The 14,357-nt window shown below is 43.2% G+C and overlaps 1 protein-coding gene across 1 annotated transcript in view; it reads left to right on the top strand.

Moving 5' to 3' along the window:
- The window catches only part of LOC109875400 (uncharacterized), a 58,475-nt gene that overhangs the window by 16,381 nt on the left and 27,737 nt on the right, over positions 1-14,357 (top strand). The window contains exons 18-37 of the mRNA XM_031810357.1: positions 147-331; positions 556-738; positions 931-1,022; positions 1,313-1,482; positions 1,883-2,036; positions 2,362-2,441; positions 2,649-2,829; positions 2,936-3,091; positions 3,197-3,330; positions 3,614-3,772; positions 4,208-4,388; positions 4,497-4,708; positions 4,911-5,099; positions 5,636-5,778; positions 5,931-6,090; positions 9,633-9,716; positions 9,959-10,096; positions 13,601-13,717; positions 13,819-13,911; positions 14,069-14,292. Coding sequence (XP_031666217.1) covers positions 147-331; positions 556-738; positions 931-1,022; positions 1,313-1,482; positions 1,883-2,036; positions 2,362-2,441; positions 2,649-2,829; positions 2,936-3,091; positions 3,197-3,330; positions 3,614-3,772; positions 4,208-4,388; positions 4,497-4,708; positions 4,911-5,099; positions 5,636-5,778; positions 5,931-6,090; positions 9,633-9,716; positions 9,959-10,096; positions 13,601-13,717; positions 13,819-13,911; positions 14,069-14,292 — 3,035 coding nt within the window. The remainder of the gene's footprint in view (positions 1-146; positions 332-555; positions 739-930; positions 1,023-1,312; positions 1,483-1,882; positions 2,037-2,361; positions 2,442-2,648; positions 2,830-2,935; positions 3,092-3,196; positions 3,331-3,613; positions 3,773-4,207; positions 4,389-4,496; positions 4,709-4,910; positions 5,100-5,635; positions 5,779-5,930; positions 6,091-9,632; positions 9,717-9,958; positions 10,097-13,600; positions 13,718-13,818; positions 13,912-14,068; positions 14,293-14,357) is intronic.

The following is a 14,357-nucleotide window of genomic DNA, read 5'->3' as shown; positions in this document are numbered from 1 at the left end:
GTTACCTTTAAGCAAATCTCATACACATTAGTTTCATGGTTTCCTCTTCTTGGTATAATATTGTATTGAGAAAGAATGGATGGGCTAATGTTGGTCTCTCTCTCTCTCTCTCTCTCTCTCTCTCTCTCCCCCCCCCCCCCCATCAGGGTCAGGAGGTGCAGCTCTACCACAGGGCAGTGTTGATGACAGAGGAGTTGGTCCTACCCTCTCTGTCAGGCTTACCCATTAGACTGGGCATCAACATGACCTCCCTCCTCTCCCTGCACCTCAAGGGCAGTGCCAACTACAGAGACTGGTCCCACTTCTCACTGGCAGGTCAAATCAAGCCCAAGTAAGTTGATATCCATTTTAGATCTGACGGCCTCTTCATTTTCTTATCCCTGGTTCGTGTTTCACCAATGACTGTGTTTCAGTCAAACAGCGGTCACCACTTAGTGGCATACTAAGTATTTGAAATAATAATGTCATTTTTGTGAAGATATCTGTACTTTTTGCACACTGTGGGAATGTCCCTCAGTTTCTTTCCCATATAATGGTATTTTTCTCTTCCCACAGTGCCTATGTGGGCCTGTCAGCCCGGATGGGGGTGGATGGGGGCCTGGGTCGGGCTGGGGTGGAGTGGGCCACAGAGCTCAGGACCTCCAGCAGTCTGGATGGGAGTGTGCATCTCCAGGAGGGCCACGGCCTGAGAGTGGCCCTCAACACACCTGAAGACCTCATGGATATAGTCTCTCTCAGGTGAGAGGAGCTGTGACTCGTGTTCTTGCTGAAAGAACACTGCTGTTATTTGACATTTTCGTTTTTAGACAAGCACACACATTATATTCAGTAAATGTACCTTTTCTAGTTGTATTCGTTGGTTAGGTAACTAGGTTGGGGCCAAAAGCACATTCCGTTGATTGATTTTCAATGTCTCCCTGCGTGCCACAGCTCCAGAATGTACCATGTAAATGGAGACCACCGAGAGGAGATGAGAGGCTCCAAGAGTCGTGTGGAGAGGACCACCTGCACGCCAAAGACCTGTGAGTTCATCCTAGCAAAGCTCAAGGGCGGTATCTAAGGTCAAGTCTGGAAATGTCCAAGTCCTTACTGGAAATAATTGTGTGTAATTAGACTGTTTGTGCAAAGATTCTAGTGTCATGCCGTATGTGGATGTAAAGTAAGTTCCTTTCGGATGAAATAACTAAACGATATTAGTTGATCTGAGACCAGTATTTATCGCCAATGCTTGCCTAGATTCTATCTTAAAGATGTCCAGTATTTTGTATATTGAAGTAAGAGGATGAGCAGCCATTTTGTATTTCTCTCCCAGGGTCTAAGATGGTGGGGTGGCAGCTGTGCTCCAATGTCTCCTACCCTTTATCCTCTACGGGGCTTTCCTTCCTCCCTCCCGGCCCTGTGCACCTCTCCCTCAGGCTACTGAAGCTAGACAGAGGCCTTCATCAGTACCTACTAGAGGCAGCATACTCTCTGTTGACGCAGGTACTGTCAATCCAAACTATTAACCTGCTAAACTTCCTGCTAATTGTCCTGCTCTGTTAAAAGAGGCTATCTAATAACACTTTGTTAACCTTTGGCACGGGTGCCATGAAAATTACACAGACCTGTGTTCAAATAGTACTTGAGATTTCAATATGTGCTTTATTGAGCTTGCCTGGCACAATGGAACAAATGGAGTAGTCCCAAAAGTAGAAACCCAGCCTATCTGGCCCACTCAAATGCAAAATATTATTTTAACCCAGATCTGCAATTACTATACATTATTACACCACATTATTACACCATATTATTCCAACACATTATTACCACAAATTATAGCATCTGTAATGGAAAGGCAATTAATATAAGTGATGCATGATCATGTTGTTCCTCTATGTTTCAGAGTGGCTCCTGGCTCCCCAGAGAGGCCTCCCTCCACCTCCTCCTGGCCACCCCCCAGTCCTCCATCCCCAGGGACATGTCTCTGGACTTGGCCCTCAGCCCCCACAGGCTGCTCCTCAAGATGACCCACCCACTTAAGACCCTCACCATCCAGGGTAGAGAACTAGATTCAGCATATTGAAACAGATTATTGCTATTTCATCCTCTTCCAGGGTCAACCGTAGGGAACTAGTTCAGGCCTGGGTTTAAGTAGTATTTGAAATATTTCAAGTTCTTCAGCTTTGCTTGTTCGGCACAATCAAACTCGTAGAATGGTCGCAAAAGTGCAAATTATACCCATCTGGCAGGCTCAAGCAAACGATTAATGTATGCAAAACATTTCCATTTCTATTTGAACCCAGTTCTGAACTAGATACAATGATCTTAAACTGACTTGACTTGCGATTGCAAAACTTGACACCAATGGGGTTGTTTTGTCAGGGCAACTTGACCAAGTGAGGAACATATGGACCGGTAAACTTGAGCTTCTGATAGACAACGTTCATCAGTATTACATCATGGTAAGGAGAAGGCTGGGAGATTTTGTTGTCTTGTGGCGCATCCTGAATCAACCATTAACATTTTTTCAAGTTTCAAGTCTTAATGTCGTGGGCACGAGTGCAGTGAAATGCCTTGCAAGCTCTAAACCCAACAGTGCAGGTATCAAAGTAAACAATGTGGTTGTCACTATCAATGTTTATATCACATGGTACATTTGGTTTCCACAGGGACTGATTGACTCCCAGACCCTCCTCTCAGAGCAAAGGCTGCGTTATCATCTAGAGGCCAAAGTGGGTGCGGAAAGCCTTCCCATGATCCTCTCTGCTAATGTCACTCGTGGACTGGGTAGAAAGACCAGCCTGTCTGCCACTCTGAAGAATGTGTTCAGAGAAGCTGCCTCCTTCTCAGGTTATAGACTATTGAATACTTGATCCAATACTGTCTATTGAGTGTTTTATAAGCCTGTTACTGTAAAGTCATAGTAAAGCCATCATTATTGGTTGGCTATCCACAGTGGTTTTGGAGAGGAGGCTGGATGATGGGCGGAGACAGTACTCAGTGGAGGCGGAGCTCCTTCTGCCTGGAGTGGTGGGCAGCAGGATTCTAGGGCTGATAGAGCAGAAGGGCCCACTGTGGAGCTCTGCACTGAGGCTCAAATATGGCCTGCGAGGTGAGTGGTACTTTGCCATGCAGCCTCGCTAAGGCACACGGTGGAGCTCCGCTCTGAAGCCACTATCTGTCACTTTGGGGTTTGCTGAACTTTGACCTTCCACAGAGGACTCCCGACACTTGCGTCAGGAGTGCCACACGTCCCAGAGCCTGAGGAGTGAGAGGGAGCCCAACCAGACGTACCGCATGAGGGCTGAACACGAATTCTACTGCTCTACCACAGCCCACATCAACCACAAGGTAACCATTGGTAACCGCAAGGACATGTTTAATATCATACCGTGTTTTAGGTTTGTTCGAATTGTTACCTCATAGGCTTACAGTACCTGGTTGGGCAGGACTCAAATGTTTAGGCGCTTTCATTCACTATCTGTGTTGTTAATGGTGTTGCAAACATTATGCTCTGACCGAGCCATTGGAGCCATGCACCATCTACTCACTAGTTACTCAAGTTGTCAAAGGATAGGAATAGAATAGAATCCTTTCCTCTCACCACTCATCCTATCCCTCTCTATTCTTCCAGGTGCAGCTGAGACACGAGGAGAGTCCCAGCCACACCAAGTCCAGTGTGGATGTGAGCTATGGGAAACACTGGGACGAGATCAACAACAAGCACCGCCTCCTCCTCAGCCAGTCCTTCAGGAACCAATCCAGACACAACCTTACCAGCTATGCCCTGGAGGTACACACCACAGGTTTATCTCTATTGATCTACTATCTAGTAAGTCTAGTTCTATGACCGTGGTATAGGCTCTTGTGACATGGCTAATCATCAGGTTTACCATAATGAGTACAGCAAGTAACATACAGCATTGTTTGCGCCCTGGAGATAGAAATAGTGATAATAGAAGCTGTGCTATCTCTATCTACCGTATCTATCATCTCTTTTTCTCTATCTCAATCATCAGGGGACAATTTAACGCAATTAATGACAATTGAGAGTTTCTTCCATCTAGAGTAGTCGAGTGATAAATGCCTCATGTTTTTGGTGTGTTTGTACTTTGAGATTATGAGCGGCTTGTCCTTGGGCATGGGCAGGTCTCTTATGTACATTCAGCAATAACAAACAAAAATGTAATTCACCACTATACAATATGCCACCCAACCTTTCCTCCAGTTCAGTCTGCAGGTCCCTGACAAGCGGCTGAACTACAAGACCCAGCTCATGCACTCTCACCTGAGGCAGAGGGGGGCCGAGAGCAGCACCCACCTCAAAGTGAACTACAACGACCAGATGCCTCTGGTGGCTGGACTACACTGGAAAGACACCTCCAAAGCCATGTTCAGAAATTGGGAAGGTAATGAAATATTGAAGGGCATTATTTGCTGTCGTATGCAATGTCATGTGTGTGTGTGTCTCTATGCGTGGAAGTCCGCACGTGTAACTATGAGTGTGCTGTCTCCAGGTATGTTCAACATGGACACTCCCTGGCTCTACATGCACACCACGCACAAGCTGAGTCAGCCCCAGCGCCACACCTACCAGTTGACCTCTGAACTCACTGCCCGCAAGTGGCTGACTGTCCGTAGCCTCGTGCTGGAGGGCTATTACAGAGACAGAAGCAAGGACAGAGAGGCCCGCCTACACCTCTACGCACCCGCTGTCACATACCTCAAAGTATGAAGCTTCCTGCTAGTCTTTGACATATTCAACAATGGCATTTATATCAAAGCAAGGGATACCTTACTGGACTGGCTACATCTCTAGACACAGTCATCAAGTTTGGGCCATACCTGTATTCACCCGTTCTTGTGGGAAAAGGTTCCATGTAGAACCCATACCCTAAGAGCGATTTTGTGCCGGTTCTGTTGTGTTCCAGGCAGTTGGCTGGGTTATGGTGGCTAAACAGGGTCTGAAGGCCTCCTGCACCATCAGCTCTGTGTGGAGCCCTGCCCTGAGGGGAGACCTCTCCCTGGAGAACAGCAAGCAGGGCAGGACCCTGCAGCTGGCCTCCAGCTATGGCAAACACAACCTCAGCCTCACCGCAGGACTCACTACCCTGGACAAGGTAGGCGGAGAGGATGAAGTGTGAGGATTAGCATGTCCTAAAATGTGCACCGTGCGTACAGTAAGTGAGTAAAGCTCGATAGTGTCATGCTAATTGGTTTTTGGCAGTTATCAACCATTCATATTTTTTTGGCAATGATTTGTTGATTTATGGTTGACGATTCAGGAGGGCAGAGGAGGCTGGTGGGCGGAGCTATAGGAGGACGGGCTCATTGTAGTGGCTGGAATGCAATTGTATCAAACACATCAAACATATGGAAACCACATTTGACTCCGCTCCCTTTATTTCATTTCAGACATTACAATGAGGCCGTCCTCCTATAGCTCCTCCCACCAGCCTCCACTGAAGGAGGGGTGAGGCTTGAGGCTCAGGGTGTCCTAAAAGGAACACAGTTTCACAGGGATTGAGTTAGCTAGTGTCATACAAGAAGAATTGACAGTCATCAACCACTCATATTTGTCAATCTTTTTTTAAGCTACAGTTTTTTTGGGGCATGTCTAACATAGCATATCACCATGGCGTATGACTCATTGCAGAATTTAAGGAAGAGGATGGTGATGATGAAGATGACCTTATCAGAGCCCAAACACCCGTCTATGGAGTTGGAGTTAGAGGGTGGAGTGGAGGAGCTCAGGAAGGACAAACAGATTTATCAGAAGAGAGCGTTGCTACTCCTTCGGTATGTATCCACTTACTGGTGCTCTTTATGAGTGTGATTGAATATAACTTGATGATAAGAATGGTGATGAGGATGAAGAATGATGGTTAAATTGCATTGTAAATCCTGACAAAAAAATAAAGTTATAATTCCCCCTCCCACCCGGTTAACAGACAGCCGTTCCAGAACTTTCTACAGAGCTTCCTTCTCCAGGAGACTTTCACCGTCGACCTCCACAAGGGCCTTTACATCCTGGAATCCAAAGCCCATCTCTATAGCAACAGAGACATCATTCATACTCTCACCCTGGGATACCAGCAACCCAGCCCTTTTGTGAGTCCAGGACCACTCGTGTTTCTGGGCCCATATTCACAAAGGTCTCAGAGTAGGAGTGCTGATCTAGGATCAGGTCCTACTAATGTCAATATAATCATATGGTCGTTCCTGAATTTGTAGTTATTTAAATGTATTTAGGTACACCTTCCCATTCTAAATCAACCAATATTAATATTAATGACTTTAAATAATTTGGACCTTTATGATAACATTGTGTCACCAGTAGGAGTAGTAACACCAATGATGGTAACACCCATGAGAAATGTTAGGTTATTGAGGATTTTCTTAAGTGGAGGCCACAGATGGTCAAATGTAAGTGTAACAGTATAGCTTCCGTCCCTCTCCTTGCCTCAACCTGGGCTTGAACCAGGGACCCTCTGCACACATCAACTGACACCCACGAAGCATCATTACCCATCGGGGTAAGGGGAACAACTACTTCAAGGCCTCAGAGCGAGTGACGTCACCGATTGAAACGCTATTAGCGCGCACCACCGCTAACTAACTAGCCATTACACATCAGTTACATAAGGTCATTAACCTTTTAAAAATGATTTACTAAAGTGGTATGATTAATCATTTTGCTCACATTGTTATTTCCCTTCATTTAAATTGAGCAACAAGAAAGTGACACTTTCGATTTAGACACCAAATGATCAATGGAATCCTCAAATTGAAGACATACTAAAAGGGTGTGATTAGCTAATCATTTTATTGAACATATACCCCTCCCCCGATAACAGTTTTTCACTGGAGGGAATACTCGAGGTACTTGTATATCACTGTAATAAGTGATTTTCAAGGCGTTGACACCGATGACATAAAACTGAGGGACAGACATTATACTAGTAAAAAATAAGTATTTTAAGAGCCTTCTTTGTTTCTATTGATTTATACAATATATTAAATCATTTTGTTCACTTTCTAGCCTTCAAAATAATAAACACGGTCAGGTCCAAAATTATTGGCACTTATTATGATAAAGATGAGCAGAAGAGACTGTATAAAATAAATCATACAAATACTGAGGTATATTGTATGCAAAAAAAATTATGAAAATTGGATCGAGGACTTTTTAACTGACCACCCACAGAGAGTCCCCGTGAATGGGGCCCTCGCTGATGAACTGACCCTGAACACAGGGGTGTGTCCCAGGGATGTGTCCTTTCACCCTGGTTGTTCTCTATCTACACTAACAAGATGAAGAGCAGAGGAAACAATGTAAGCCTTTTTAAGTACACGGATGACATGGCTCTGGTAGGAATCTTTTTAAAAGATGCTACGTCAGATGGGGACTAAACAGACCAACAACCTTCAAGAATGGTGCCCGGTCAAGTTTCCTCCCCATCATTGTGGAAAAGACAAAGGCGCTGATCATCAATGGCAACAACTGTCCGCAATCACTCTTTCTGAATGACCAACCAGTAGAGGTGGTTGAGTGTTTTAAATACCTAGGGACATAAAATGATAACAGGCTGAGTTTTACAGAGAATGCAGAGTGTATATTTTAAAAAGCAAGGCAACGTCTGTTCTTAATCAGGAAATTAAAGGGGTTTGGGGTCAACCAGGATGTTCTGGAGAGGGTGTACAGCAGCTTGGTGGGTAGCATCCTCATCCTCAATATGACAGTCTGGTAATCTGAGTGTGAGGAGCAAAAGCAAACTGACCAGAATAGTAAGCACAGCCGGCAAAGTAATTGGTCGACCACAGGCACATTTGAGCATTCTGTTCCACGAGGCAAGCAGAAAGAAGGCGCTGGCTGTCGTTGGCGACCCCCCCCACCCCCACCCTCTACACCCTCAGTTCGAGAGGCTTCCCTCTGGCTGGAGCTTCAGAATGACCATGGCCAAGAAGAACGTGTTCAAACATTCATTCGTTCCTTGTGCTGTTGGACTACTAAATGCAAGGTAAATTGTTTCGGTATATGTACTAATCCATCTAGGGCAGTTGAGACTGTGTTCGTTTGTGAGTGAATGTATTAATGTCCTCTATGTTGTTAGTGTTTGCAACATGATGGACTGACTGGTTTAAATGTGTATGACGTGAGGAGGTATGTGTATGTGATTCTTTTAATGGAAGGTGATGCCAAAGCAATATGTCCTTCCTGGATGGACAATGACGTTTTATTCTATTATTTTATACTAATATAATTGCTCAGACAAAGAGATTTTGTTTACCAAGTAATATATTTTTAAAGATAGGGGTCAAAATGATTGGCTCCCCTGTTTCAATATCTTTCAATACCTCAACTTGCGAGGATAACAGCACTGAGCCTTTTTCTTAGATGTTTTATGAGATTAGAGAACACATTGGGGAGGGTTCTTGTACCATTCTTCCATACAGAATTTCCCCAGATCCTTGATGTCCTTCGTTTGTGCTTACAGTCTACCCTCTTTAATTCGAACACCATGTTTTCACTGGAGGGTCATGTTCGGAGACTTGCTGAAATGTTGATCATGTGGTCAGTTAACTTAAGGCTGGCTTAGTTTCAGCCTCCTGACAGAGGCAACTAAAATGTCCTGGTACTGGGTAAAGTTCATAATGCCGTTGACCTTAGCAAGGGCCCCAGGACCAGTGGATGTAAAATATTGAAACAGGTGTGCCAATAATCTTGACCGCTATCTTTTTGAGAATTTTGTTCTATTACTTGTTAAATAAAATATATTTCTCTGAGCAATTGTATTAGCATAAAATAATAGAATTTCCCCTCTTTTGGGGGGAATACAATGTAGCTGTAAGGATTGACGCTGGTAGAGACGAGAAGCAGGTACAGGGAGTGAACATATAATTATCAACGGACATGGAACAGGACAGGATAGCGTCTGGCCATAAACACATCATGACATTAATGCAGATACAGGGAACAGACGGGGGAACAGACAGTTATAGACGGGACAATCGACAAAGGGAAGGAGTCCATGTGAGTCCAAAGAGCGCTGCTGCGCGTAATGATGGTGACAGGTGCACGTAATGAAGGGCAGCCCGGTGCCCTCGAGCGCCAGAGAGGGAGAGCGGGAGCAGGCGTGACAGGCGCTCAGTATTTGTATTATTTATTTTATACAGTCTTTTTTGCTCATCTTTATCAAATGTGCAAATAATTGACTGACTGACTGTAGATATCTCTAAATCCCCAAAATATCACTATAACTCTACACATCACTACTGGAACAAGCCAATTTGCCTACCCTAACAACTGCATAAACATAAAGTGTTGCAGTATAACCAACTTGGATTATTGTCATTGGTAAACAGTTCAATACAAACAGAAACATGTATGATGTGTAACTATTTGCTATTTTAAAGTGTTTTTTTCATGGTTGCAAAGGCAAGGAACGCAAAATGCCGCTGCAATTCAAGAACGACCCCTATTCATTATGATCTAAAAATCTAAACGGATTCTGGATGAGCAACCCTAGTCTGAGACGCTCTTTGAATACAAGCCCTGAATTGCTATAGGAAAGGTTAATACAACAGTCATTAGTCAATCTTTCTCAGTGATGTTGTCTTCTATTGGTATCTTCTATTTGTATCTTCTGCAGGTGTGTTCCTCCTTGACCCACCCGTTCAGCTATGACGTCATCCCTCCAGACTCTGAAGTGTGTGTCACAATGTTTAGCAATCAGGTAGGGTGATTGATACCCATCACATTTCAAGACATCAACACAAAACCTCTGGTACAGTCTGTTTTGATAAAAACAATGGTACATTAAATGACTAAATTTAATTTTAGTCTAACAAAACAGGCTTGTAGCAGAGCACATGTGGAGATTGAGTTGGTAGCACTGTAATTGAGTCCAATTTTATGTCTGCTATACCCATAGAGATCCTGTGAGTGAAAAAGTTCTCTATAAAATCCAATCTACAGACACAGAGAGAGGTGCGAGGGAGTGTTCGGATCGGGAAGAAGGACAGACTGACGTTCCTTGGACAAATTCAGTTGAACCCTTCAAATTTACCTCAGCATAGGGTCAAAGTTCGAGCCAACCTCACCCACCTACTCCAGGTAAGGCAGATTCTATAAGATGGACATTAAATAATATAAAGTGTATAATATATCATTATAATATAATATACAGTACCAGTCAAAGTTTGGACACACCTACTCATTCAAGGGGTTTTCTTTATTTTTACTATTTTATATATTGTAGAATAATAGTGAAGACATCAACACTATGAAATAACACATATGGAATCAGGTAGTAACCAAAAAAGTGTTAAACAAATCAAAATATATTTTATATTCTTCAAATTAGCCACCCTTTGCCTTGATGACAGCTTGGTTACTGCATGATTCCATATGTGTCATTTCATAGTTTTGATGTCTTCACAATTATTCTACAATGTAGATAATAGTAAAAAAATAAAGAAAAACCCTTGAATGAGTAGGTGTGTCCAAACGTTTGACTGGTACTGTATTCCATTGAGCAGTGTTATTAAGGGCTCTATTTTAACAAACCTAACGCAATGGTAATATCTAAGTGCAGGCGATTGCGTTATAGGTTCAGGGGTGTGTCAGACATATTTTTCATTTTTCACAATTATTGCCGCACTTGTTGGCACGAAAAGGCTAGGTTTTGATGAATAAAGAAGTTGCTGGGGTGTCCAGGCTTGTCCCCTCACTGGCCAATCAGAACGCGCTCCGTTGCGAGATATGTGGTTGCTTCAACTGTCTTTTATGTATTGCCGTGGAATCAACTCCAATTCCAATTTTAGTCTGTTATAGTTTGTTAAATAGCTTACAGAAACGAAATAACAAAATGTAGACCTATCTTTGCGAAATAGGTTAGCTTGAACCCATTTGCAGTCCACAATGCTCTAAGTAAATGCATGGCTTCAATACCATTCACACTGATATAGGGTCTAGGCCTACTGTAAATTGCATTATGGCTGAGCATGGACATGCCAAACATGGTCAATAAGCAAGATTAAAGTAATTATTGATAAGCCCCAAAAAGAGAATGAATAATTCTAATGAAATGCTAAACAACAACAACTTGGCTATGTCACACCCTTTTTTAAACATGTTTAATATTCCAGATAGATTGTATTTTTTGTAAAGAAAAAATAAACAAATATATATACAATACCAGTCAAAAGTTAGGATACACCTACTCATTCAAGGGTTTTTCTTTATTTGTACTATTTTCTACATCGTAGAATAATAGTGAAGACATCAAAACGATGAAATAGCACATATGGATCATGTAGTGACCAATAAAGAGTTAAACAAATCGAAATAGATTTTAGATTCTTCAAAGTAGCCACCCTTTGCCTTGATGACAGCTTTGCACACAATAGGCATTCTCTCAAACAGCTTCACCTGGAATGCCTTGCCAACAGTCTTGAAGGAGTTCCCACATATGCTGAGCACTTGTTGCCTGCTTGTTCTTCACCCTGTGGTCCAACTCATCCCAAACCATCTCAATTGGGTTGAGGTCGGGTGATTGTGGAGGCCAGGCCATCTGATGCAGCACTCCATCACACTCCTTCTTGGTCAAATAGCCCTTACACAGCCTGGAGGTGTGTTGGGTCATTGTCCTGTTGAAGAAAAAATTATAGTCCCACTAAGCTCAAACTAGATGGGATGGTGTATTTCTGCGGAATGCTGTGGTAGCCATGCTGGTAAAGTGTGCCTTGAATTCTAAATAAATCACAGACAGTGTCACCAGCAAAGCACCCCCACACCATCACACCTCCATGATTCACAGTGGGAACCACACAACAGAGATCATCCATTCACCTACTCTGCGTCTCACGAAGACACAGCGGTTGGAACCAAAAATCTAAAATATGAACTCATTAGACCAAAGGACTGATCTCCACTGTTCTAATGTCCATTGTTCGTGTTTCTTGGCCAAAGCAAGAATCTTCTTCTTATTGGCATCCTTAAGTAGTGGTTTCTTTGCAGCAGTTCGACCACCTCAAATATTTCCACCCCACCAGTTTTCACATGACGAAATTGCAAACGAATGTCTTTTGACACGAGTGCCGCCTTAACACCAGCCCAAAATAGAGCCCTATACAGAGCGTTCTGAAAGTATTCAGACCCCTTGAACTTTTCCACATTTTGTTTTACGTTACAGCCTTATTCTTAAATCTACACACAATACCCTATAACTACATTTTTGCAAATGTATTAAATAAATATCACATTATTCAGACCCTTTACTCAGTACTTTGTTGAAGCACCTTTGGCAGCGATTACAGCCTCGAGTCTTCTTGGGTATGATGCTGCAAGCTTGACACACCTGTATTTAGGGAGTTTGTCCCATTCTTCTCTGCAGATCCTCTCAAGCTCTGTCAGGTTGGATGGGGAGCGTCGTTGCACAGCTATTTTTCAGGTCTCTGGCTGGGCCACAAAAGTGTCTAGGCTGTGTCTAGGCTGTGTGCTTTGGGTCAATGTTCTGTTGGAAGGTGAACCTTTGCCCCAGTCTGAGGTCCTCACCCTTCTGGAGCAAGTTTCCATCAATGACCTCTCTGTACTTTACTCCATTCACCTTTCATCTTTCCCTCGATCCAGACTTCCCTCGATCCAGTCCCTGCTGCTAAAAAACTTCCCAACAGCATGATGCTGCTGCCACCACCATGTTTCCCCGTAGGGATGGTGCCAGGTTTCATCCAGACATGACATTTGGCATTCAGGCTAATGAGTTCAATCTTGGTTTCATCAGACCAGAAAATCTTTTTTCTTATGGTCTGAGAGTCCTTTAGGTACCTTTTGGCAAACTCCAATCGGGCTGTCATGTGCCTTTTACTGAGGAGTGGCTACCGCCTGGCCACTCTACCACAAAAGGGGACGTTAAATGCTGCAGAATTGTTTTGGTACCCTTCCCATGATCTGTGCCTCAACACAATCCTGTCTCGGAGCTCAACGGACAATTGCGTCAACCTCATGGCTTGGTTTTTGCTCTGACATGCACTGTCAACTGTGGGACCTTATATAGACAGGTGTGTGCCTTTCCAAATCATGTCCAATCAATTGAATTTACCACAGGTGGACTCCAATCAAGTTGTAGAAACATCTCAAGGCTGATCAATGGAAACAGGATGCACCTGATCTAAATTTTGAGTCTCATAGCAAAGGGTCTGAATACTTATGTAAATAAGGTATTTCTGTTTTGTTTTTTTTATAATTTGCAAAAATGTCTAAAAATCTGTTTTCGCTTTGTCATTGTGGGTTATTGTGTGTAGATTGATGAGGATATTTGTTTATTGAATTCATTTTAGAATTAGGCTGTAACGTAAAAAATATTTGGAAAAAAGGAAGGGGTCTGAATACTTACCGAATGCACTGTTTGTGTTGACATTACCAGAAAGGAAGTGTGGAGTTTCATCCCAATAGTGTGAAAAGACTTCTTCATCTTGTCACGTGTGCAGTGATGTGATAAAAACGATAGGGGAATATGATAGATGACCACTGGGAATTTGATTTCACCTTTCCAAGGAAGGGAGACAAGGAGAGGAAAAAACTATTGTGATGGACCCATGACTTTCTTAGCTATTTCAGTTGAAGCTCCCTTCGTCGGCCATACTGGAAGGAGATGTGTCCTGGAATCCGAACAATAACAGTGTGTTTGATTACCTAGTGAGAGGCAAAGTAGGAATCAACCGGCAGGAGTGTCAGGTAAGATTAGCTATTCATTCACAACTTAAATAAATAATATTGCTCATTTATGATTACAGCACTTATCAATCATTAACAATGTGAGTTTTTTTCTCCATCAGTTTTCTGTTCATCTGAATGGCTCATCAGACAGAATTGGTCTGTATTCCTCGCTCACACATCCCTTCCAATCCAAGATCCTTAAAACATTGGAGGTGGGTTGCTAATGTGCTTTTTCAAAGGTTGACAATTGAATCCCTTAATTGACGAGGTATATAAAATTTAAAAAAACATGCCGCTTTTTTGTTTTTTGGTCAGCGTATCTCGTGGTTTCTAATGGGTTTAGTAACTTTACTCTTTTGTATTCTCCAGGCCCGGCTCACTGCATACACTTCTATGGTGGACGGCAGAGTGAGCAGCTCTCTGTGTGTGAGGGCTGATGGGAAGGACAGAGCCCTGCTGGAGGCCCAGCTCTCCCACTCCCTACAGAGAGACACCAGAGCCCTGAGTCTACATCTGACCCTGCTCCAGACTCTACTACCTACTACAGCCACTCAGCTGCACCTCAACATGTCTGCAAACATGTCCTCAGATAGGTGAGTGCATTCTCAATAAATCAAATCAAATGTTATTGGCCACATACACACGGTTAACAGATGTT

The sequence above is a fragment of the Oncorhynchus kisutch genome, linkage group LG30 (genome assembly GCF_002021735.2).
Source record: "Oncorhynchus kisutch isolate 150728-3 linkage group LG30, Okis_V2, whole genome shotgun sequence".
Taxonomy (NCBI): Eukaryota; Metazoa; Chordata; class Actinopteri; order Salmoniformes; family Salmonidae; genus Oncorhynchus; species Oncorhynchus kisutch.
Note: the sequence above shows the minus strand (reverse complement) of the source record. Positions and strands in the feature narration are given on the sequence as shown.